The 26978-nt window shown below is 44.3% G+C and overlaps 1 protein-coding gene across 2 annotated transcripts; it reads left to right on the forward strand.

The window, feature by feature from the left end:
* Window positions 1–12902: 12902 nt before the first annotated feature.
* SPON2 (spondin 2) lies at window positions 12903–26725 on the forward strand. Of its 2 annotated transcripts, XM_082223292.1 has the most exons (6): window positions 12903–13220; window positions 13831–14089; window positions 14432–14655; window positions 16669–16860; window positions 19226–19400; window positions 26264–26725. In XM_082223292.1, the coding sequence occupies exons 2-6, from the start codon at window positions 13867–13869 to the stop codon at window positions 26440–26442; spliced, it is 993 nt and encodes a 330-aa protein (XP_082079418.1). In that variant the 5' UTR covers window positions 12903–13220; window positions 13831–13866; the 3' UTR covers window positions 26443–26725. The 2 variants fall into 2 exon arrangements, with proteins under 2 accessions (XP_082079418.1, XP_082079419.1); XM_082223293.1 differs by lacking the exon at window positions 12903–13220 and having other exon boundaries at window positions 13814–14089.
* The last annotated feature ends 253 nt before the right edge of the window (window positions 26726–26978 follow it).

Here is a 26978-nt window from a genome sequence, read left to right on the forward strand (position 1 = left end):
TATTATTGTTGTTATTATTATTATTTAAAGAGTTTTTATACCACTCTTCAGCCAAGAAAGGCTTATGGGTCACAAAAGAAAGTCAGTCCCTGCCCTCAAGATTACAGCCATGACACAGAAGGAAAACAGATTGTGGAGGAAGTAAACAAGTTCTTAGTTACAGGTCATTATTTATTTGTCTTCGGTTTTTTTCCCATTTCTATATCACAAATGCACATGCAAATATATCTATGCAGTGCAGCACTCTGAATCTCAGACCAAAAGTACATAACAAATAAAATCACAGTAAAATATATTAAAGAAACAGAAGTACAAAATGGGTCATCTGACAATATTATTAAAAACATCGTTTTCATAAGAAAGCTTGGCTGAAATAATACAGTCTTAAGTTGGCACCTATGGCTCATTATAGAGGGAGCCAGCCCGATCCCATTAAGTGGAAAGAAACCGGCTTCACCACTGTTAAATGTGCCTCAGTGGCAGATCACAATTATCGGACAGCGCAGAGTGAATAAGGCAATCCTTTGAGTACATAGACCCCAGGTTATTTAGGTCTTCATACTCGTATGTATAGCGGAGTACTGTCAGCCAGTTGTCACCATCCATCTGTCTCAGCAAACAATGGAGGGCGCCTTTGGGGGTGAAGTCAAACTGTTTTGAAGGTTGCAGTGCCTGTGGCTGCAGAGATTGATACGGGAGAGACATGTTTTGTTGCAGCTGATGAAGGTGTCTGGCTCTGCTGAGGCAGGGTTCATGTTGCCAGCCCTCATGTCATGTTTGCCGATGTCTTTGCAACACAGAGTTGGTCTGCCAACGGGCCTGGGACCTGGAGCCTGAACTCTCCATAGAGCACATCCTTGGTGAGCCAGCCGTCTTCCATTCTGCATACATGACCAGCCAGTGTAGGCAGTGAAACAGGAGTGCCAACATGCTCTTTGTTTGAGACTCTGTCCTGCCATGTGCTGCCCAAAATCTTCCTAACACAGCCCATGTAGAAAGCAATGAGGCGTCACTCCTGCCAGTTGTAAATTGCCTGTGGCTCACTTCCATAAAGCAGCGTGCTCAACACGCAAGTCTGGTAGACCTCCATCTTAGTATTGGACGTTAGCCTCCTGTTCTCCCATACCCTTTTAGAGAGCCAGTGCAGCTCCCACAACACTGGTATTACATGTTGTCGGTGTCAGGATGCTGTCAGCGGCTCCCGGCTGGTTGCCCAGGAATTATAAAAACAAGGGAAAGTTTCTTACAGTGTGGTACGGAAGCTGTACTACCCAGGACAGGATGGGGTTGTGCAGGGTTGTTAAGGCAGCAGAGAGCATTGTTGGCTGCCCACTCTCCACCTTAGAGCAGATTTATGCCACAAGGTGCCATAGGAAGGCACTGGACATAGTAAAAGATCCATCGCATCCTGGTCACTGTCTCTTCGAGCTCTTGCCATCGGGACGGAGATACAGGACGATGAAGACAAGAACGAGCCGTCTTAAGAACAGCTTCTTCTCCAGAGCGATCTCGGCCCTGAATGGGAAGCCCGGACTTTGAAAGTCATCTAATCTCCCTTGCTGTATTATACTGTATTGTTTAATTAGTGTTTTTATGGAGCAGTCAAGTAATTTCGTTGTCCCCGAAGGGGGCAATGACAATAAAGATATTATTATTATTATTATTTATTTCAATTGTTACACAGAGAGGCTATAGCAGGCTTCCTCAACCTCAACCCTCCAGATGTTTTTGACCTACAACTCCCATGATCCCTAGCTAGCAGGACCAGTGGCCAGGGATGCTGGGAGTTGTAGTCTCAAAACATCTGGAGGGCTGAGGTTGAGGAAGCCTGGGCTATAGCCTCTTGGATAATGGCGTTGTCCCAAGTGAATCACACCGCCATCTCTCCTACTTCCTCATTCATCATTCTCATGCTCTCCTCTATGGGTGCTGCTATGTGCCCTCTGTCTTCAAGGTCTTTGCTCTCCTACCTTTAAGGCTCGCTGGGTTCTGGGAGATGGATGGTCTCAAATGCTTTCTAATGACAACGTGTCAGCCGGGTGTTGTTCTGGCTCTCCTATGATTCCCTAACATTCCCCCTCATCTGCCTCTGACCTGTGACCTCCCCTCAAACCCCTGTTGTAAATCTATACTGTATTCATCTTCCTCCTCTCTGGGAGGGTCAGGATGGGGAGGCGGTCTCCCACCATTCCTCCTCATCTGGCCAGTCCCTGACAGCCAGTAGTCAATGCCTAACAGCAGTTGGACTTCAGGATTCTGCACCAGCTGCAGCTTCACATAGAATCACAGAATTGTAGAAATGGAAGAGACCCAAAGCGTCATCCGGTCACATCAACGTCTCCTTCAGGTTACTAGTGGGTTGAGCACCTGTCATCAAGCTATCCCAGTCCAGTTGCAGTCATAGCTGACAGATGCACCAGTTGAAGCTGGTAATAATGCACACTAACCTCTGAGGTAACCTGAACCACAAGCAACAAAGCTGAATAATAATAATAATAATAATAATAATAATAATAACAACTATACCCTGCCCATCTGGTCAGGTCTCCCCAGCCACTCTGGGTGGCTTCCAACAGGATATTAAAAACACAATAAAAGTTCAAACATTAAAAACTTCCCTAAACAGGGCTGCCTTCAGATGTCTTCTAAAAGTCAGATAGTTGTTTATTTCCTTGACACCTGGTGAAGGCCCTCTGCCAGTTCCCTGTAACCTCACTTCTCGCAGTGACAGAACTTTTTTATATATAAATATTTATTAAAGTTTTCACAATATTACATAATGAAAAATAAAAAAATAAAAAATAAAAAACAGTTAAAAACAATTCCATCTTTTTGTCACTTATCTTTCATTTGCTTGTTTCCCGGACCTCCTCATACCTCCCTTTTTTGTATTCCAGTTCAATTTATTAGTTCAGCAATTCCTTTCCCTCCTTATTTTATCCTGATCTTTAATCTTAATATATTATAACACTAAATTTTTACCTGTTAAAATTTTTTTCATATTCTTTTATACCATTACAGCTAGAAACCACTTAACTTCAATCCAACATCATTCTAACATTCATTAATTTTGCAATATTTCTGTAAATAGTCTTTAAATTTCTTCCAATCTTCTTCCACCGACTCTTCTCCCTGGTCTCGGATTCTGCCAGTCATTTCAGCCAATTCCATGTAATCCTTCATCTGCCATTCTTCCAGGGTGGGTAGTTCTTGTGTCTTCCAATACTTTGCAATAAGTATTCTTGCTGCTGTTGTAGCATACATAAAGAAAGTTCTGTCCTTATTTAACACCGATTGGCCGACTATGCCCAGGAGAAAGGCCTCTGGTTTCTTCAAGAAGGTATATTTAAATACCTTTTTCAATTCATTATATATCATCTCCCAGAAAGCCTTAATCCTTGGGCACGTCCACCAAAGGTGAAAGAATGTACCTTCAGTTTCTTGCAGTGGCAGAACTGCCAGAAGACCCTCGGCGCTGGACCTCAGTGTCCGGGCTGAACGATGGGGGTGGAGACGTTCCTTCACTTTGAATTGTGCTCGGAAACGTACTCGGAAACCCTCTCCTCTAATGGCCAGCTGGGATAGAAAGTTGAAGCACAGAAGGGATCAAACATTGCTGGTTTCTTCACAGTTCTCCTCCATCTCCGCCTGCCTGCCTGCCTTCCTCTGCTGCAGCTTGACTGCTGCCAGGCGACAGCTAACAAATAAAATATATGCCACTGTGGTGCTCAGTAATCAAGACCACTCGACTTCTACAATGCACTTCAGCTCTCGGGGGCAGGCAAACTCAGGACTGCATGTCAGAACTAGGGGAGTTTGCAGAAGCACAGCTCTCTATTTTGGCCTGAATATATGTAAGGAGTCATGCAGCAACAGAGGGTGGGCTAAAGTCATGGTCCCTTGGGATTTAACTGAATATCGTTGAGAAGGGCAAGGAGTTATTCCAGATACCGAATCCTGCATCCTATTTTCATTTGGCTACCTCTCTGGTTTCTTAGATTTCAACAGGCATTGCCCACACAATCTCAGGCATATCTTCAGAGCCCATAAAAGCTAGAAAACCGATTTGTTTTTAATGAAGGCTGAGATTGTCTGCTATTTTCTTTGTCCTGTACCACATTCTACGCTGTTTCAGCACAGTCGAGGAATAACGATATATGCAACAGTTCTGCCTGTTAGTTCCTTAAAAAAAAAATTCCATTTCCTTTACTTTCTATAATGACAAAAAAGAGTTATGGATGGGTGAGTCTCCCTTAGCTACATTCAGAACTGGGCTTTCGCAAATTATTGCACACAGAAGGAGGCAGGGATAGAGTCAACCGAGTTTTACACAGAGCAGACACACTGGAATTAATTAACATGGGTAACTTAGGTCCCATTTACTTAACTGCACTTCCGGTTACATCATATATCAGTGCAATGAGCCAGTTTTCAGCTCCTAGTGCCCTGCTTCTTTTTCCCTAGCGGTAACAGTGGCAGTAAAGCATAGGCAAATTTATTTCCAATAGTAACACAAGCTGTCTTGATATAATTATTAGGATAGCACAGCTCCAAGGATCACATTGCAACAGGCACATAAATAGTTTTAGAATGTCCATATCATTACGTTATAAGGGACAACGGTGACTCAATTTCTGTAGAACTGAAAACAAATGCTTTTTGAATCTGGTCCAGTTAAGCAAAACATTGCTGTAGAAAAATTTATTGCGGAAAACGTTCAAACCTCTTTGATTAATAGCAAAGTTCAAGGGGCTATAAAATAACTCATTTTCTGGAACACTGACACTGTTAAGCTTTTGTTACAGATGCAATTTTGAAGATTATATAAAGCCAGTGCTTTTTTCCTGGGGGTATTCAAGGGTACGCAGCCCCGGCACCTTTTTTTTCTAGAAGAAAAGCCCTGTGTGATGGCCTGGGATTCGGACTCGGAGGCTGAACCTGAGGAATCCCAGCCTGCACAGGAGTCCCCGCCTCCAGAACCAGCTGAGCCGGGGCTGGGGCTTGAGCCTGAAGGGTCCTCACCTGTGCTGGATCCTCAGGTGCAGGCACCAGCTGAGTCTCCTCTGGCTCCTGAGGTGATGGAGGACCCATTGCCTGCAGGTGCTCCACTCTCAGCCCCGTCAGGGGAAGCTGAGGTTGCCTCTGGGTCCGGTAACCCTCCAGCCTCTCCCGAGCTGCAGAGGCTCAGGGCAGAGAGGCGGAGGGAACTAAGTTCCTGCAGGAGGAGTGCTCACCTCCAGGCCAGGAGAGACGAGTCACCTGTAGACCAGGGCCGCCCCATGCCTTGGGGCAGATAGAAGCCAGTCAGCCCCAGTCCCAGGTTGTGGGAGCAACGTTGTTGGTAACCTGTTCCCGCTGGCACCCTGTCCTGCTCTTCTGCCAGAGTTCCTGACCCCATCTGACTCGCCGCCTTGGACCCAGCTACAACTTTGATGGACAGCCTCCATACCGCTCCATCAACCTTGGACTGGACTCGGACCCTGCCTCTCGGTTAGCCCACAGGACCAGCACACCCTGGTTAAAAGTGTGGCCAGCGCAGGCTTAACATATACTCATTTATTTACAATACACTTATACTTAAGTATACAAGACAACTACAATTAAACTTATTAGTATTGTTTAGGCACCTACTTAGGAGAAACATCAGTTGTGTCAAAGGTGCCGCTGACCCTGCTGCTGTGTAGCAGCTCAGTACAATACATAACATAATATTTTGATGTAAGAGTTAATTTCGTGCGCACGGCGCCATTGTGAATGACAAGCACCGCCGCTGTTGCGGTGCGTCTTTGGTAAATGAGTGCACAAAGTCGAAAGTCCTTTAGTGAAACAGTAGGTATACATTTCGGTAATACCTAGGTATATATGTATTTTGTTTTTCTAGCTTAATCAAAGCTATTTATTATTTCATAACAGGTAGATAGTTAAGAGCTTAGGTGGCTTCAGTGGCGGGTGCCTTGCCCCCCCCCCGAATTCAGCGCCAGGGTGCCCTGCACCCTTGCACCTCAGGTAAAGACAGTCCTGAGTGTGGCAACTACTGTAACAACATCATGGTGAAGTACCAGCACCATTTTCTAGAAGAAAAGCACTGTATAAAACATACAGGATTGCTTAATTCTGAAATTGTGCAAAAACATTCAGATCAGGCCTATTTCTGTCCTGGGTCAAAGGGAAAGAAAAAAACATTTAAGATAGAAGAGTACATCAGAAATAGCAATATGCCATACTTAAAAGAAGAACAAAGGAACATCCTTAACTCCCAGATAACAATGCAAGAAATATTTGAGGCAATAAAAAGCTCTAAAAATGGCAAGTCCCCAGGCCCGGATGGCTTTACGGCAAAATATTATAAGAAATTAAATGAACAATTAGCAAACCCATTGAAAGATGTCATGAATGAAATATTGAACACAAGCGAAATCCCAGAAACATGGAAACCGGCCTATATAACAGTAATTCCAAAACAAGATGCAGATTTGCTGCAAATCAAAAACTATATACCTATTTCCTTGCTAAATAATGATTACAAATTGTTTGCAAATATTCTAGCTAACAGATTAAAAAAAATATTAAATGAATATATACATCAAGATCAAGCTGGGTTGTTACCAGGAAGACAAATGAAGGAGAATATAAGGAATATTTTAAACATAATATAATATTTGGAGGCTAAAAATGAAAAGAAAGTGGCAATGATGTTTATAGACGTTGAAAAAGCCTTTGACAATGTTTCTTGGAAGTTCATGACAAAGCTGTTAGAACAAATCAGAACTGAGGGAAGTTGGGGGTGGGGGTGGGTGGGTTCTGTCGGGGGAGGGAGGGGAGGGAGGGAGGAAAAATGGGGGAGAATAAGGATGATATGTCTCTGGATAATATGTTTTGTTTTAATTTTGAATAAAAAGTTATTTTTTTAAAAAAAGAGAGAAATCTTGAGTAGTTCACTGTTCTGTACATGTTCATCTTTTGACCACATTATTGTCATTCAAACTCAGTCCACTGTGGTTTGCATTCTGTTGAATCTGTATGATCATGGCCCTATGGCAATTCTGTTTGAGTCTATAGAGGATGGCACGATCACTGTTACATATTGTTATATTTCTTCTTTTATTTTCTTTGCTATTTACAGTGCTGCCGCTGCTATCGAGTGCCCCATCATCAAGTAGCTATCTGCCCCCAGGGCAGTTTCTAAGCCTTATTTACCCTATTTTTTGCTCTATAAGACTCATTTTTTCCCTCCTAAAAAGTAAGGGGAAATGTGTGTGCGTCTTATGGAGCGAATGCAGGCTGCGCAGCTATCCCAGAAACCAGAACAGCAAGAGGGATTGCTGCTTTCACTGCGAAGCGATCCCTCTTGCTGTTCTGGCTTCTGAGATTCAGAATATATTTTTTTCTTGTTTCCCTCCTCCAAAAACTAGGTGCGTCTTGTGGTCTGGTGCGTCTTATAGAGCAAAAAATACGGTACTTGGGGAGGGAAATGAAAAGAAAAAGCTTGATATCGTTGTGTGACTGACGCAGATCAAGGTAGCCCCGTGGGGGAAAACATTGCAACACAGCAACAGATCCTTCTTGCACAGCTTTAAATGGACACATGTAGATGAAAGGTTGCCAGGGGCAATTGCTGCAAGAGGCAGAGAAGACTGCAGCATTTTAAAAACAGACCAATATTTTGGATTATGTTGTGTGTGAGAGTCTGGGACAGGACGATGCTCATGAATGACTATGATGGTAGGAAGGACATGAAACACGTGGTTCAGATTACATCTGCTCCCAGCCCCCCAAACCCACAATGAAATGATGCAGAGGTTTGATTAACTGGACTGGCTGAATTTTTCCACAGTATTTTCAATGAGGAAACCAACATAGTTTTTGTTAGGAGACTCTGACTCTGAGAATGCATTTATAAAAAGTATAGTGACTTCACCTTTCCCACCTATGAAATATATGCAGAAGAAGAAGAAAAGTATGCTTTTTATGGGCTGATTACAGCAACACATTCAATACTGTGTGGATTTGTTTAGTTTTATATGGTGTATTGGAATAATTGTCTGTTGCAATCTATGGTTTCATGACAGGGGGCAGAGAACAGAGACCTGGTGCTCAAAAACCGAGACCCCTGCTCTTAGAGAGGGCAGTGCTGATTTGGGGCATAAGATTACCTCCTGTCTGACTATATCAAATGGGTCTGCTCTTGTTGCCTCCATCTTTCTCCTCTTTCACGTGGGAGCACCCCAGTTGAATATAAACCTTCCCTCCTTTTCTGAGTTGGTTAGCATATTCACTTCATTGATAACTGCTTATATGGCCTAACATTCTGTTCCTGCATTGGCCAGTCTAATGTGTATAAGTCACAGGGACATGAGCAGTGCTATTTTTCTAGAAAAAGAGGTGCCAGAACTCACCATGAACTCACCCTTGTTCTCTTATACAGTAGTACCTCCAATTACGAATGGGATCCATTCCGGAGGCCCGGCCATATCCCGAAATCTTTGTAACCAGAGGCGCCCTTCTGTGTGGCGCAATTGAGCGCTTCTGCGTTCGCAACCCAGAAGTTACGTTACCCAAAGGTAACGTAACCCAAGGGTTCAATGTAATGGCAATGGCGCTCACCTGAGAGGTGCCAGAACTGAGTCCCAGCGAGTTCCAACTGGACAAGAACACAACATTCTCCCAGGCAATGCTGCCTCTGAGACTGGAGGTGGTATAAAGCTAACTTGACTGGAAGCCATTGATAGGCTTTCCCTCCATTCAATTATCTAATCCACTTTAAAAACCAGTGCTTTTTTTTTCTTAAAAAAATGTTTACGGGTATTCTCATTTTGACTCATGAAAATCACCATTATATAGATCAAATCTGGGGAAATAAATACAGTAAATACAACGAAACTGACCAATCACTGTGCCAGATTCCAATTCCTACTTCACACATTAAACGCCCGCTTCTGTCTGAGATTCAAGAAACACAGTGACAGGAAATGGGGCCACCATCAGGGGTAGCAATGGAACTGACGATTCACCGTGCTAGAAAAGAAACTTGTTATTATTTAGTTTCTTCTCCCGTGAGATTCACAAAATGTTTAGGGGTACCGTCCCATTTCGGAGTCCTCGCTACGTCTTGTGAGAGTGAATCTCATCATTCAGGAGTGGGGAACTGGTTTCAGCTGGATCCGGACTTTACCCAACCCTGTGGGCAATTTCGAAAGGCGGATGGGGTTGCCCGCCTGCCTTCGCTATGGCATTAGGTAAAACCTTCTCATTTGCCAGGCAGGGTTTGCAGGGGCCAGCAAACAGCTGATCGGTGGTCCTTGCCAACACCACTTCCTGCCCCTGGGTGGGCCGTTTAGAATCAAACTACTGTACAAAGATAAATAAGCATCACTTCCATTGCTAAGCCCACTTCACTCACTTTGTCTCTGGCCCCACCAACCACAGCACATAATAATAATAATAATAATAATAATAATAATAATAATAATAATATTTATATTTATATCCTGCTCTCCCCAGCCAAAGCTGGGCTCAGAGTGGCTAACAGTAAAAAAACACTGTTTACATAAAATCACAGTCAATTAATTGAAATACATTCTAAAATCAATTCATTCTAAAATCAATTCAAAATCAAATTGATGGCAACCATTGGGCTAGAGTTCTGTGAAGATTGCCAAAGGAGGGAGTCAGGCTGTGCCCTGGCCAAAGGCCTGGTGGAACAGCTCTGTCTTGCAGGCCCTGCGGAAAGATGTCAAGTCCCACAGGGCCCTAGTCTCTTGTGACAGAGCGTTCCACCAGATTGGGGCCACGGCCAAAAAAGCCCCGGCTCTGGGAGGATGTCCATGAGGGTCTGTGGCCCTTTGGTTCCCCATTCTTACTTTATCAGATTTTTTTCAGCCCTACACAGGTGAGACAGGAATGATCTAGGGCTGCTGCATCCTTAGGGAAATGCTGTGATCCTGGCAATGCCATGCGCACCGACGGTAATTTTCACAGGGGGCCCTCAAACCATAACTGTCAACTTACAGATTTGAAAATAAGGGACCAGCAGCCTTGAAAATAAGGGATTTTAGTCAACCAGCTGAAATATGAAGTTAAAAGGGACCAGATAATTTGGGAGAGCAGCGCCGGATATTAGCCCTTCGTTTCCAGAGGCTGCTGCTCAAGACACCAGCTGATGAAACACTGCAATTAAATAACTACAAGCAGCAACCACTTTTCGCGCAAAACGAAGTCCAAGCTATGAAGATGCTGCTGCAGTTCTGTATCTTTTCTCTTGTGCTCCATCTGCAGCTCTCAATTCCATCAGGTGGGGCGGGAGGAGGAGAGGGAAATAGCGCCCGAAGTAAACCCGCAAATCAGACCATCTATGCTAGTCTACCACTACAAATCTATGGGAGAAGCGCTTGCGGTCTTTCCCTTGTAGCCCTTGGAACACCTGCCCATGCCTCCACCTCCTCCTTTTCCTCCTCTCTCTGAACTGCTTTCTCTATATTTGCCCTCGCTCTCCTCTCAAGGCTCCTCATCAATTCATAGACCATGCCAGGCAGACCAATTCATCTGGGTCCTTTGGCGGCATAGCCGCAGTACGGCCTAGTGAGAGCGGGAGTGGCGGTGACGGGCAGAGGGGAGGTCCTAGGCTTTGCTTCAATACCTGAAGCAAAAAGCTCCAACCAAAGATGTTCTGTGCTAGCAACCATAGAAAAAGAATGCATAAAGTCTGTTGAAGATGTATAATTTGCTCTTGGAGTGGCATACAAAAGATGAAAAGCTTAAATCTGTAATGATACAATGGGCAAAAGACTTGAGACATAATATAGAAATGGCAGATTGAGAGAGGCTATGGAAAACAGCACCGGAATTCACAGCATGTTGTCCACTGAAAGAAAATTATATGAAAATGATATGTAGGTGGTATCTGACACCTGACAAGTTAGCAAAAATGTACAGAACAAGTTCAAATACTTGCTGGAAACGTAAAGAAAAAGAAGGTACATTTTAACATAAAGTAACTAAAGTAAAGTAAAGTACTGGTAACTAAAAATTTCTGAGAGATGGTATATAATGAAATGAAAAAAATGTTTAAAATAACTTTTGTTAAAAAACCAGAAGCCTTTTTTACTAGGAATTATAGGTACCGAGATACCAAAGGACCATAAAAGATTGTTTATGTATGCGACAACACCCACATGGATACTACTAGCCCAGAGATGGAAGGAAGAAACTACCCCAACCAGAGAAGAGTGGCAAATCAAGTTGATGGAGTATGCTGAAATGGCAAAATTAACTGGGAGGCTCAGAGATCAAGAAGTCAAGAACTTGAATAAGGAACGGGGAACGTTTACAATTTATTTATGAGACCACTGTAAGCAGGTTAAAACATTAGCAGGATTTTAACCACACTTGTAAAGTAATGAAAAATCTGGATAATTTAGAAGGATTAAAATTTTGGATAAATATTGATAAGGTAAAGGTAAAGGGACCCCTGACCATTAGGTCCAGTCGTGGCCGACTTGCGACGCTCATCTCACTTTACTGGCCGAGGGAGCCGGTGTACAGCTTCTGGGTCATGTGGCCAGCATGACTAAGCCACTTCTGGTGAACCAGAGCAGCGCATGGAAATACCATTTACCTTTCCGCCGGAGCAGTACCTATTTATCTACTTGCACTTTGATGTGCTTTCGAACTGCTAGGTTGGCAGGAGCTGGGACCGAGCAACGGGAGCTCACCCCATCGAGGGGATTCGAACCACTGACCTTCTGATCGGCAAGTCCTAGGCTATGTGGTTTAACCCACAGTGCCACCTGCATCCCAAATATTGATATGCAGTTGTAAATAATACTGTTAGGACCCATGGAAGGGATGGGGGAAATCAGGAGATTCAGAGTAATCTCAATATTTGGATAGGGAATTGTTTTGTTGTTATATGTTTATACTTTTTAAAACCAAATAAAAAAATTATATTGAAGTGCTATACGTTCAGCTTCCTTGGACCTCTGCTCCTCCTTCTCTGCTTTCCTTCAATCTCCAAAGACATATATGGGTGGAAAGAAGCTTGGCTTAATGAGATGACATAAGTAGCAATTAATGGGTGTAACAGGCAATCTATTTAAACCAATGAGAGGAGTTACATGGGTTTTTAATGAAGGTGTTGTTGTTTAGTCGTTTAGTCGTGTCCGACTCTTCGTGACCCCATGGACCAGAGCACACCAGGCACTCTGCAGTGATCATGGAGCCCCAGAAAGTAAAATCTCTCACTGCCTCCATTTCTTCCCCTTCTATTTGCCAGGAGGTGATGGGACCAGTGGCCATGATCTTCGGGGTTTTTTATGTTGAGCTTCAGAACATATTTTGTGCTCTCCTCTTTCACCCTCAATAAAAGGTTATTTGATTCCTCCTCACTTTCAGCCATCAAGGTTGTGTCATCTGCATATTGGAGGTTGTTGATATTTCTTCCGGCAATCTTAATTCCGGCTATATAATGAAGGTAAGTTATAGTAAAAGTTTATATATAATTTTTTTATTTTTCTGTTACAAGTTTATTTGAAACATGACAACTGTGACACTTTCCACAGAGCAGCGTCCTGGTGGCACCTTGTCAAACAAGGATGTCTTGTAGAGCTTCTCCAGATAGTGCACAGCACTTAAAACGTACACAGCGTATAATTGCTTCCCTAAAGCATATTTGTAGCGACAATATTTTCCTTAGGCACCTTTGGTTTTCTTCTTCCAGCTGAGACGTGCGCATATGGGTGAATTAGAGGGGAGTGCTTTCAGTCCAGACTTGAAAAAGCCATCTGTCAACCAATAAAACTTGCAAAAATGTGCTTCTCATCTAAAACTCTTCCACGAGAAAGGTTTTGTCTTGGAAGCAGTTTGTCCTTAGCTTCGGGGCATGAAAGCAAGAACAAAGAAATGTACAGTCTTCAGAAACCTTGAACTGATGGCAATAACGTAAGGTTCTCTAAAATCTTGTTTTATCTGTTCGGCACCACAATTTTAATAGGGTTTTTTATTATTAATTCTCATGAAACAGTGAAAACGTTTCAAACAAGGACAAGATACGTTCGGCTCATCTAGTCTAAAGGTTGCAATCAGCCTTGGACCAAAGGGACCTAACTTCTGGCATAAATAGCAGCAAGCACTCTGGTTTCTTCCTTTTCTGTGGCAGAACTGCTCAGCTGCAAGAGCAAGCAAGGGCTCTTAACTTCCCAGGGCTTCCCAGGAAACACCACCCAGTAAGTGTGAAATATTTGCATGTATTACTAATGTACATTCCTACTATCTTAGCTGCTGTTTTTAATTCTGTCCAATTCTTAAAGAAGTTTTTAAAATAATGTTGAAAGTTATTGTTTAAAACAATCATAGTTTGGTGTTTTATTACCTAATACCTTGTAAAATGTGCCCCCCTCCTAATTTCTGCATCATGGGACTTAGCAGCTAGATTATGCCTTAAATTTGCATGTACTAACTCCGACCTACAGTGTTGTGTGCCATGAGACAGTTTTTAAACTCAGTTTTCCAAGGAAGTATGTCTCTGGGCAAAATGACATGCAATTTAATATTTGAAAACATATATACCATACGCACCGAATCAATTGCTAACATAATTGGGCCAAGATGTGATTCTAATAAGACTGAAAAAGCAAAACTGTAAACGGATCTTGAAAAAACACGTCGCCAGAAACATGTTTCATTTCCCAATCGGAAACATTTGTTTGGGGTACTGTTACAACTTCAACTTATTCGAAAGTCTTATGATTCTTGAATGCAGCAGAGTTTTTGGCAGTTGACTTTCTGCATGCTCAGAGTCTAACTGTATCAAGCTTTCATTTATTTAACCCACAGAGAGGAACGTGGAGGGTTTTCTGCACGGGCGAGGAAATGGAAAACTTGACCGCTGTCTCCAGCTCCTATAGAATCATCATAGCATTGCTTTTCACTGTTCTGAGCTTTGTTAATTGTTTGCCTCTTGAGGAAGACTCTGTTTGCACAGCAGAAGAACTTGCAAGGTACACCATTATTTTCACAGGAAAGTGGAGCCAGGCATCGTTCCCTAAGCAGTACCCTCTGTACAGGCCTCCAGCACAATGGTCGTCACTTCTGGGTAAGTCAGGCTCGTGCAGTTACTAAAGGCAAGCTAACTCTCTAAAAACCGTACCATCTTTTCTTAATTTATTTATTTTTTTGTAATCAAGTTACGTCTAAGTTCCTATGACTGAGAGACCAAACATGCACTATCAGCAAGCTCAGTGTTATACAATGTGGGGCTGGTTTCTCCAGCTAGCTTCTGTTTCCAATTTTGCTGCAGCTAAAGTAAACAGCATACCTTACTTCTTTAAACATAGCTTGTTCCACTTCAGAAAGAGAGGAGAAGAACAGCATACAGTATATTATTAAGCAAATCTAAACCAGACTCCTGCCTGCTGCCATGTCTTCCCTTCCACAGGCGCTGCCCATAACTCTGACTACAACATGTGGAAAATGAACGAGTTTGCCAGCAACGGGATGCGTGACTTTGCCGAAAGAGGTGAACCCTGGGCATTAATGAAGGAAATAGAAGCAGCTGGGGAAAAAATCCAAAGCATTCACGGAATATTCTCCGCTCCTGCCATTTCCACTGGCACGGGGCAAACAGCCGCAGACTTGGAGGTCCACCCAAGACAACCGCTGGTAAGTAGGGAAAATGCTCATTGGCCTATTTTTTGTGTAAAAAAAAATTAAAAAATAGAGCCATCACCCGATTAAAGAAATGGAAGTCAGTTACTTAAAACGAGTGTGTTATTCAGTCAGTTGCTTTCCCCCCCAAAATTGCATGCAAGTAAAACAATGGTTTTCAATAACCGGCATCCTTAAATTTTAGATGTGTACGTCACAGCAAGCACCTTTGAAGAGAGGCATGTCGTTGTGTGTCTGTCCACAGGGGGAATGCCTCTTTTAAGATGGTTCCTGCCACCTTTGTATGGTTTTTTTAAAAAATATAAGTAGTTACATCTAAATACAGGCTTAAAAAGAAAAGAAAAGACCGTGTTGGCCAATTTATTGGGGTGTCAACAGGCCCATGCAGAGCTTGTGTGATGCCCGGGGCGAGAGTCTTGTTAGAATAAAGTTATAAACTCAAACAAAAAAAGCAGCTGCAGCGCCTAATCAGATCCTAATCAGTAATACAGGTCCAGATTACTATCAAAGTCTAGCAGTGCATTAAGTCCCCAGTCAGCTGGCAGGTACGGGTCCAGTGGAAGATTTAGGAAAGTGCAACAGGATTGGTCTTGTTGGGCATAGAGCCTTGGGGTGGCACTGTGGTCTAAACCACTGAGCCTCTTGGGCTTGCTGATCAGAAGGTTGGCAGTTCGAATCCCTGCAATGGGGTGAGCTCCCGTTACTTGGTCCCAGCTCCTGCCAACCTAGCAGTCTGATAGCATACCAGTGCAAGTAGATAAATAGGTACCACTGCGGTGGGAAGGCAAATGGCATTTCTGTGTGCCCTGGTTTCCGTCACGGTGTCCCGTTGCGCCAGAAGCGGTTTAGTCCTGCTGGCCACATGACCCAGAAAGCTGTCTGTGGACAAACGCCTGCTCCCTCGGCCTGACAGCGAGATGAGCGCCGCAACCCCATAGTCGCCTTTGACCGGACTTAACCGTTTGGGGGTCCTTTACCTTCACTTTTTAGAGCCGTGGGGGTGCCACAACTACAATTCAGAATGGAGCCAAGAGGCCCTGCACGGGGTGCTGCTGAAATTTGAAAGCCCAAGGTCTCCCACTGACAGGGCGTTCTTGGCATGACAGCCTAAGTTTGGCAGGTACCTGGCAGGGCCCCCCCCAACCAACTTAGCCCTCCAAGGCCTATCACAAGTGTATCCAGCTGCCTCCCTCCCCCTGCATAGGCCTGAGGATCAATTGAGCCATCTAACTGATTCGTCAATCAAAGGTTGCAGCTCTTGGAAGCATGGATGGAATTGCATGAGCAGACGTCACCTTCCTCTTTTCACCCACTTCAGATGGGTGAAAGCGGAGACTGCCTGGAGGAGAAGAGGAAGGAAACGTCCCATCGCATTAGAAGTCTGCTCCACTCCTGCACAAACAGCTTTGTACACAGCCCAATATGTGCATGACTGAAACTATTTGAAGAAGAGTCTCTTATATAAGCGCTGCAGAGTTTAATATATTTTGCTCAAGAGGTCGCCAAGTGTGATGTGGGAAAGGGCCGTATTGTGCCATAATCAATAAAAATAAATAAAGTAGATTATTTCTAAAACATGATTATGACAGACCCTCCAAGTGTCCCTATTTTCCAGTGACAGTCCTGGATTTACAGAAGGCGTCCTGGGTTCTGATTTGATCCCAGAATGTCCCGCTTTTCCTTAGGACATCCCTATTTTCATCAGAGAAATGTTGGAGGGTATGGAGTTATGCGACTCCTGAGCCAAGAAGATACAACCTTTAGAAGCCTGTATAGGGATTTTTTTAAAAAAATGTTTAATGGGTGGCATATAAATAATCAACTTATTATGATTATTGAATAGGACATCCCTATTTCCATCGGAGAAACTTTGGAGGGTACGTTATGATATTACTGTTACACTGGTTTATTTACATGTGACGTTGTGGTGCAATAATCTAAGGAGGATTAATCTAACGTGCTTAATTCAGGTTCTGAAGTAAGCCTTTTCTTTTTTTAAATTGCTAGGTGTCCATTGCGGTGCGAATTGTGCCCAGCCCTGACTGGTTCGTGGGCATTGACAGTTTAAATCTGTGTGAAAAAGACCACTGGAAACAGAAAGTATCTTTGGATCTTTTCCCGTATGACGCTGGCACTGACAGTGGCTTCACATTTTCCTCCCCCAATTTTGCCACTATCCCACAGGATCCTGTCACAGAGGTAAGTTTCTAAGCCGTTCCTTGACTGGTCAAACACACAATTCCATTCAACATTAGTGTGATCATTATTTTATATCACAGCCGTAATTGTGATGGTAGCATAGGGACACGGGTGGCGCTGCGGGTTAAAACCACAGAGCCAGAAATCCTATTGCAAAACAAGAGCATTCTTGTTTCTTCACATAGAGCAGTGGTGGCCAAACTTGGCCCTCCAGCTGTTTTGGGACTACAATTCCCATCATCCCTGACCACTGGTCCTGTTAGCTAGGGATGATGGGAATTGTAGTCCAAGATCAGCTGGAGGGCCAGGTTTGGCCACCACTGCTCTATGTGAAGAAACAAGAATGCTCTTGTTTTGCAATAGGATTTCTGGGGATCTGTGTTTGCTGCAACAGAGGCACAGATGAGTAGCTGTAGGGGGTTGCATTCTAGCTCCTACGACTGCCCCTTGCCCCCTGCTTTTGATAGTTCTGGATTACCCCGGGTGGATCCGCCACAGAGCTATCCTGGGCTCCTGCTACCCACTCTGGCTGAATCCCGGTTCAGTTCAAATTGGTACAATTTGGTTCCCTGGCATTTGTTGGCATGTTGAGATTGAGGGCATCCGTCTGTCTCGGGAGACAATGAAAGGGCGCACCTTTGGGGGGTGACATCAACCCGCTGGAGACTCTGAACTCCCAAGATCCCACTGAAGCAGGTGGACAGTGGTGGGTTAGCACTGTGTTGACCAGGGTCTGCCTGGCTTAATGAGGGCAGTAGCTGACCAGTGAAACACAATCATCTCTCTCACTGATGGAAGGCAACCTGTAGTGCTCATACCTTATGCCAGTCAAGTTGAGCTTAAGGTAAAGGTAAAGGGACCCCTGACCATTAGGTCCAGTCGTGGCCGACTCTGGGGTTGCGGCATTCATCTCGCTTTATTGGCCAAGGGAGCCGGCGTACAGCTTCCGGGTCATGTGGCCAGCATGACTAAGCCACTTCTGGCAAACCAGAGCAGCGCACGGAAATGCCGTTTACCTTCCCGCCGGAGCAGTACCTATTTATCTACTTGCACTTTGACGTGCTTTTGAACTGCTAGGTTGGGCAGGAGCTGGGACCGAGCAACGGGAGCTCACCCCGTCGTCAGGATTCGAACCACCACCCTTCTGATTGGCAAGCCCAAGAGGCTCTGTGGTTTAACTCACAGTGCCACCTGCATCTAAGTTGAACTTAGAACTTGTAAATGCTACACACCGAAGTGACCTCTCTGGGGTTCAACGCTTTTACTCTCACAGGATTGAATGTATTGCCCTCGGCTGTATTTGAGGGACGATTCCAACAGATTCCACATGAAAGACGCTTATGTCCCTGTGGAGATGGCAGTACCAAATCAGTGGCGCATGCCCTTCTGGCTTGCACTCTTTATAAAGATCTGAGGAACGAGATTATCACCCCTCTTTTATTGTCCATTCCAGGTCACCCAACCACTGCCACAGTGTCCTTTCTCTTTGCAGATCATGATGAGCAGGTGACAGCAAAGGCTGCAAAGTTTTTAGCTGGGACAATCAGAATAAGGTCCACTATTTGACTATTGATTCAAAACCCCAAAATGTGTTTTATATAATTGGCTCTTTACTGTATTTCTATTCTTTGTATATTGTATTGTTGTTTTATTGCTATGGCTGATGGCTGATGCAAATAAAGACTCATTCATTCATTCTCTGGGGCACAAGCCTGGGCAGTGCGCATGGAAGTCTTGGGCTGCCCAGACCACAAGACTGGCATATACTTGGCCAGAGCCAGTGAACTCCCCTAATATATACGGAGAGCTATCCCCACGACGGGGTGAGCTCCCGTTGCTCGGTCCCTGCTCCTGCCAACCTAGCAGTTCAAAAGCACGTTGAAGTGCAAGTAGATAAATAGGTACCACTCTGGCAGGAAGGTAAACAGTGTTTCCGTGCGCTGCTCTGGTTTGCCAGAAGCGGCTTAGTCATGCTGGCCACATGACCCGGAAGCTGTACGCCGGCTCCCTCGGCCAGTAAAGCGAGATGAGTGCCGCAACCCCAGAGTCGGTCACGACTGGACCTAATGGTCAGGGGTCCCTTTACCTTTTTATACTAATAGTTCTCTGACTGCTTCTCCTTATGCAGCCCAACCGTGCCATCTATTAACCAGATTTGATGGAACCCCAAGATCAAAAAGAAACCTTTAGGGGAAAATGAGAACTGAGCATGTTCAATGGGTGCAGAACTATGATGAATGGTGATGGAACAGAAAATGAAAGTGGTGGAACCCTGCTCAGGAGTAACCCACACTGTAACATTTTGCTGCAGATTCCCTTTGTGATACTAAATTGGTATCTTTTGCATATGTGTTTCAATCCACAGATCACTGCTTCCTCTCCAAGTCACCCAGCGAACTCGTTTTATTACCCCAAGCTTAAAAAATTGCCACCTATCGCTCGAGTAACCATGATAAAAGTGAAGAGAGGCAAACTAGGATTTCCTCCTCCTCAGCCCAATGTGACTGCAATCAGGAATGAAATTGATGATTCTGTTTCAGGTAAGTGTTTAACAATTGAATAACATGGACTGTTTTGCTATAGGTATGTAATGTGAAAAAATGAATGCACAGGGAGATCATATGGAGAAATGGCAAAAATAGATTTATATAGATAATCCCTGTGGGATAATTAATAAAAGAATTGGCTGGATCCCTTAGATCCAAAGTGCAAGGCTAAACATAAAGGTAAAGATAAAGATAAAGGGACTCCTGACCATTAGGTCCAGTCGTGACTGACTCTGGGGTTGCGGCGCTCATCTCGCTTTATTGGCCGAGGGAGCCAGCATACAGCTTCTGGGTCATGTGGCCAGCATGACTAAGCCGCTTCTGGCGAACCAGAGCAGCACATGGAAACGCTGTTTACCTTCCCACAGGAGTGGTACCTATTTACCTACTTACACTTTGAGGTGCTTTCGAACTGCTAGGTTGGCAGGAGCTGGGACCGAGCAACGGGAGCTCACCTCGTTGCGGGGATTTGAACTGCCGATCGTCTGATCGGCAAGTCCTAGGCTCTACCTCTCTTTTAAATCAGAACCAGTGAAGGCGGTGAAGGTCCTGTGTGAGTGTCTGGAGGCGGTTGGAGGATGGATGGCGGCTAACAGATTGAGGTTGAATCCTGACAAGACAGAAGTACTGTTTTTGGGGGACAGGAGGCGGGCAGGTGTGGAGGATTCCCTGGTCCTGAATGGGGTAACTGTGCCCCTGAAGGACCAGGTGCGCAGCCTGGGAGTCATTTTGGACTCACAGCTGTCCATGGAGGCACAGGTCAAATCTGTGTCCAGGGCAGCTGTTTACCAGCTCCATCTGGTACGTAGGCTGAGACCCTATCTGCCTGCGGACTGTCTCGCCAGAGTGGTGCATGCTCTGGTTATCTCCCGCTTGGACTACTGCAATGCACTCTACGTGGGGCTACCTTTGAAGGTGACTCGGAAACTACAACTAATCCAGAATGCGGCAGCTAGACTGGTGACTGGGAGCGGCCGCCGAGACCATATAACACCGGTCTTGAAAGACCTGCATTGGCTCCCAGTACGTTTCCGAGCACAATTCAAAGTGTTGGTGCTGACCTTTAAAGCCCTAAACGGCCTCGGTCCAGTATACCTGAAGGAGCGTCTCCACCCCCATCAGTCTGCCCGGACGCTGAGGTCCAGCGCCGAGGGCCTTCTGGCGGTTCCCTCACTGCGAGAAGCAAAGCTACAGGGAACCAGGCAGAGGGCCTTCTCGGTAGTGGCGCCCGCCCTGTGGAACACCCTTCCAGCAGATGTCAAGGCGATAAACAACTACCTGACATTCAGGAGACATCTTAAGGCAGCCCTGTTCAGGGAAGTTTTTAACGTGTGATATTTTATTGTATTTTTGGTTTTTATGGAAGCCGCCCAGAGTGGCTGGGGAGGCCCAGCCAGATGGGCGGGGTATAAATAATAAATTATTATTATTATTATTATTATTATTATTATTATTATTATTACTAGGCTCTGTGGTTTAAGCCACAGCGCCACCCGCATCCCTTAAGGCTAAACATTCTCTCCAGCAGAAAAAGAGCTCCCAACAGACTTTCAAAACACAGAATCATGCAGCAAAGTTAAGCAAGGGAATAATAGACCTTTTAAATATTCTGTTCTAGATGCTTATGATGCTTCCCCTTTCTATCCCTCTCACAATGAACAGACCATACCATTAGTAAGTTTGAATGCTTTACTTACAAAGACTGAAGGTCGGAAGGTCAGGTTCACATGTTATTCCATGCAGTGGCAAGTAGGCAGAAATCTTGGGATACAAAATATAGTGAAATAGCTCTAAGTACGTGGTCTGAGCTTGTAGTGAGCTATCTTGGTGAGTTCACATGGTGAAAAAAGAACAAACAAAGGAGGGAAATTAACTTTCTTCCAGGTGAGGGATGTTACCCAGCTGAGCCTAGGAATGCAATTTTGTGGCCTTAACCCCTTCATGCATTAACCAGCCCTCAGCTTGCTAGTTATGCTAGACTACAGTTTCCCACACAATTTCCCTTCTGCAAGTGATAGTGAAGTTTACTTCCAAAGGAGTACAGTGGTACCTTGAGTCTCAAACTTAATCTCTTCTGGAAGTCCGTTCCAAAACCAAAGCATTCCAAAACCAAGGCACGCTTTCCCAAAGATAATGCAAAACGAATTAATCCAGGCTTTTAAAAACAACCCCTATAACAGTAGTTTAACATGAATTTTACTATCTTAACAAAACCATTGAGGAAGCACTAATCAATGTACTGTACTATAAAATAAATAAGACTGTATTGTAGATGATAAAAAATAAAATATATTTTTTCCCTTACCTGCACTGATAGTCAATGTTTGGTTGGGGAACTTTTATCCACTTCCGCAGTCACACAATCAATCTATCAGTAGCTGCATAGCTGTCAACTTTTCCCTTTTCTTGCGAGGAATCCTATTCGGAATAAGGGAATTTCCCTTAAAAAAAAGGAAACGTTGACAGCTATGGTAGCTGAACTGGGTTCCACACAGTCACAAAAAAACAAATTAACCAAAAAAGCCTCAAAAACCAAAACGCAAAATAAATAGCAATAACAAAAGTGCCAAACTTAATCCGTTCCAGAAGTCCGCTTGACTTCTGAAATGTTCGAAAACCAAGGCGCAGCTTCTGATTGGTGCAGGTGTTCCAGAAACAATAGCCGACAGCTGCATCGGACGTTCGGCTTCCGAAAAATGTTCGAAAACTGGAACACTTCCAGTTTCTGGCGTTTGAGTACCCAGGCGTTTGAGAACCAAGGCATTTGAGAAGCAAGGTACCACTGTACTGGCTAGAGTGGAATTTGATCAGGCAGATCACATGAAGTTCTTTATGCTGATACCACACATCTGCCGGCAGATTGCTGCCACTGCCCGCTGGACATTCATATGACCAGCCACAACAAAGCGCAAAGCTGATTTTTAAAAGCTGCAGGTTGTGCAATGGTACCACAGGCATGTGGAAGGATGGCTTTTCTACAACCAGCCCTCACCGAGTGTGTTAAATTATTTGACTAGATGAAAGAGTGACCATTAGTGCCTCTGCTTTACTTTGGTTAAAAACTGTGCAGACTGCTGCTTCATTCATACCTTAGGGCAGAGGTCCTCTCCCAAACACCCCTGGTCCATCTGAGAAGGTTCTTTTACCTTCAGCTAGTAAGTGTTTGGGGATGTCTAAACCACAGAGCCTAGGGCTTGCCGATCAGAAGGTCAGCGGTTCAAATCCCCGCAACAGGGTGAGCTCCCATTGCTCAGATCCTGCTCCTGCCAACCTAGCAGTTCGAAAGCACGTCAAAGTAGATAAATAGGTACCACTCCGGCAGAAAGGTAAATGGCGTTTCCGTGCGCTGCTCTGGTTTTGCCAGAAGCGGCTTAGGCATGCTGGCCACATGACCCGGAAACTGTACGCCAGCTCCCTTGGCCAGTAAAGCGAGATGAGCGCCGCAAGCCGAGAGTCGTCCGGAACTGGACCTAACGGTCAGGGGTCCCTTTACTTTTTAGTAAGTGTTTAGTTAAGGTGCTTACAAATTCACCCATGTGTTAAACAGCATGGAAATTGTAATCACCACCAAGGAAGTAAGCATATTTTGCAGCACGTCATGTACACTTTCCCTTGGACTTTTAGCCCCAGTGCTGCTTATGTTCAGTCAGAGTTAGCCGAAAGTGGCATCATAATTTATCATTCCCATGCATTCTGGTGCTTGAGTGAACTCTTTCCTTACACCAATGGTTGCTTGAGCCTAGGGTTTCCATGCCTAGGAATTTCCTAAAAGGAAATTCAAGGCAATCATTTATGCATATTATACCTTTAGAAAGTGAAAGCATTTAACACATATTCTCTTAGGAATCTTCATAGTTTGTCCAGTAGTTCATAACAACAACAACAACAACAACAACAACAACAACAACAACAATTTATTATTTATACCCTGTCTATCTGGCTGGGTTTCCCCAGCCACTCTGGGAGGCTCCCAACAGAATATTCAAAATGCAATAAAAACATTAAAAACTTCCCTCAACTGCCTTCAGATGTCTTCTAAAAGTCAGTCATTAATTTCCTTGACATCTGATGGGAGGGCGTTCCACAGGGCGGGCGCCACTACCGAGAAGGCCCTCTGCCTGGTTCTCCTGTAACCTCACTTCTCTCAGGGAAGGGAACCACCAGAAGGCCCTTGGAGCTGGACCTCAGTGTCTGGGCTGAACGATGGGGGTGGAGACGCTCCTTCAGGTATACTAGGCTGAGTGTTATGTGGTCTCGGCGGCCACTCCCAGTCACCAGTCTAGCTGCCGCATTCTGGATTAGTTGTATTTTCCGGGTTACCTTCAAAGGTAGCCCCATGTAGAGCACATTGCAATAGTCCAAGCGTGAGATAACTAGAGCATGCACCACTCTGGCGAGACAGTCCGCGGGCAGGTAGGGTCTCAGCCTGTGTACCAGATGGAGCTGGTAGACAGCTGCCCTGGACACAGAATTGACCTGTGCCTCCATGGACAGCTGTGAATCCAAAATGACTCCCAGGCTGTGCACCTGATCCTTCGGAAGCACAGTTACCCCATTCAGGACCAGGGGATCCCCCACACCTGCCCACCCCCTGTCCCCCAAAACAGTACTTCTGTCTTGTCAGGATTCAACCTCAAAGAAAACGTTCTGAGCCTACAATGTATTCCATTGTTGCTTAACTTTGAGAGTGAAGGGACCACAGCTAAGACAGGAAGCCTGATGCAAACCTTGGACTATAGACCACTGCTATCAGAAACAGTGAACTGAGAGATCAAAAGAGATGTTAGAACAGATCACTAGAGCAGGGGTAGGCAAACTAAGGCCCGGGGGCCGGATCTGGCCCAATCGCCTTCTCAATCCGGCCCACGGACAGTCCAGGAATCAGTGTGTTTTTACATAGGTAGAATGTGTCCTTTTATTTAAAATGCATCTCTGGGTTATTTGTGGGACCTGCCTGGTGTTTTTACACAAGCAGAATGTGTGTTTTTATTTAAAATGGATGTCTGGGTTATTTGTGGGGCATAGGAATTTGTTCATTCCCCCCCCCAATATAGTCCAGCCCGCCACATGGTCTGAGAGATAGTGGACTGGCCCATGGCTGAAAAAGTTTGCTGACCTCTAGACTAGAGGAAATAAGTCAAACTCAGCAAATTCTCTCTCTCTCTCTCTCTCTCTCTCTCTCTCTCTCTCTCTCTCTCTCTCTCCTCTCTCTCCCCATAGACAATTTCTCTCTCTCTCTCTCTCTCTCACACACACACACACACACACACACATTTCGAGCACAATTTTTATTAATTTAAAAAGACTACCAGCTTTTGGTACAGTTCCATGCAGTAGCTTCAATACAGGTGTACAGCAACAGGCAATCTCACAAAGTTTAGTCAGTTAAAGAGGAAGATTTCAGGGGAGGGTTGTGGTTTTTTTGTTTTTTGTTTTTTTAGAAAGAGTAAGAAGAAAGCAAGATGAACTGGGAATGTATCAAGTTGTTTAAATCACAGTTCTCCAGAGCTTTTGCTTTAGTTTAAACAAAACTTATGCAACCATACATTGTGACATTATGTTAGGGAAAATAGGGGAAAACACTATGGAAAACACTTGTTGCGAATTCTGACTGGAAAGACAATTTCATATACAGTGGTGCCCCGCAAGACGAATGCCTCGCAAGACGAAAAACTTGCTAGACGAAAGTGTTTTTTGTTTTTTGAGCTGCTTCGCAAGACGATTTTCCCTATGGGCTTGCTTCGCAAGACGGAAACGTCTTGCAAGTTTGTTTCCTTTTTCTTAACACCGTTAATACAGTTGTGACTTGACTTCGAGGAGCAACTCATAGAACGCGGTGTGGTAGCCTTTTTTGAGGTTTTTAAAGACTTTGGTGATTTTTGAAGCTTTCCCAAAACTTTCCCAACACCGTGCTTCGCAAGACGAAAAGAATCGCAAGGCGACAAAACTTGCGGAACAAATTAATTTCGTCTTGCGAGGCACCACTGTTTGACAACACAGTGTGATAGGAATATTATGGTCTTAGATATATGGTAATGTTCATAAGTGTACCAACCAAGCACGTACATAGATCAGCACAGGAAGACCGACCTGGAACCATTTTGATTCCTAAACTGAGCAAATGTTTTCTCTGCAAGGTCAAAGTGGGAAACCTCCCCATTGTCTCTTTCCTCACAAATCCTGTCTTAAGGGCACATTTAAGATATTAATAGGGTGTGAGTCTGTGACCTGGCCCAGGAACTAAGTATTTATCATTACAAAAGATTGGCAATCCAATCAAGTAACCTGCCAGACAGGAGATAAACAACAACAGGAGAAAAACAACATTCAAATTTCTGTTTTAAGACCGCCTTTGCTGTGATGTAGGTATGATGTATCTGGGGGGTGGTCTTAGGTTACAACCCTTCTGTGATGTATGTATGATGTTTCTGGGGGTGGTCTTGATCTACAGGTGGCAATTTCAAAAGTCTTTATAAGGCCTTGCACACCATTTTTCTGGGTCCTCCTCCTCTCCTGCGGGTGAGGGGAGCACCCTGTTGCAACAGATCAATAAAGATCAAGCTTACTAGCTGCTTTGCTTCTCAATATTCTCTGATTGGCCTCTGTTATTTTCTCCTACCAATAGGGAACCTATGTAAGGACTCTATATGGGCTCTTGGATACCCCATAAGGGAAAAGGGCAATTTTTGTTTACATCAACAGCATACCATAGCTGAGGGAAAGCAGGAAGCTTCCATCGCCTTCTCCTGGCCTTGAGGGACAAGCATGGGTCAGGATGCTTGATATGGTTCATGCACACTTGCCTCCTGGATCTGAAGCAGACTCCTATTGCTTTATCAATTTCCTGTATATTTCAGAAACTCCCCTGGATTGTGAGACATCGTTGTGGTCTTCTTGGGGCCTCTGCAGAGGCACGTGTGGACATTTAGGAACTAAAAGACGAACTCGGTATATACGTCTCCAGCCGGCCAATAATGGAATACCCTGCCCAGAGCTGAATGAAGAAAAAGAATGCGAGCCGGATAACTGCGTGTGAGACGGTTCTCTGGGACAATAATTTAGATAATTTAAATATAGGATACACTTGGTTAACACCACCTATTCCTGTTAATATTCCTTATTTTTCAGAATAGTTGTAATATTTTGTTGAAATGTTTTTGCTAAACTGAGTTGCTAGATAGAAAACAGCCTTTTTATTATGGACTACTGCAGTGCCACCTGGTGGCAGAAACATTTCTCAACCGTATGTACTTCAATTATCAGACATGCATATCTGTAAAAAAAAAAAGAGTAAAGGCCACTACCTTTAAGAATTAGAATGTGTTCTTTGACATGTATTTATATGCACTGTATTCCTCTGAATTATTTTGCTGGGATTTTTGACATTTATGGTGTGTTATTTGCAAACATATTTAATGCACACTTGAGAAAACAAAACAAAAAACCAGACAGGGAAGGCAGAGAATAAAATACAATACCAGCATCCTCGTTGGTGTACAAAATAAGAGGCATGACTTTCTCAGAGATAAGAAGAATGCCCTGTGACAAAATAACTAGGCTAGCCATTATCAC

Source organism: Podarcis vaucheri (genome assembly GCF_965113315.1).
Source record: "Podarcis vaucheri genome assembly, chromosome: 5".
NCBI classification, from domain to species: domain Eukaryota; kingdom Metazoa; phylum Chordata; class Lepidosauria; order Squamata; family Lacertidae; genus Podarcis; species Podarcis vaucheri.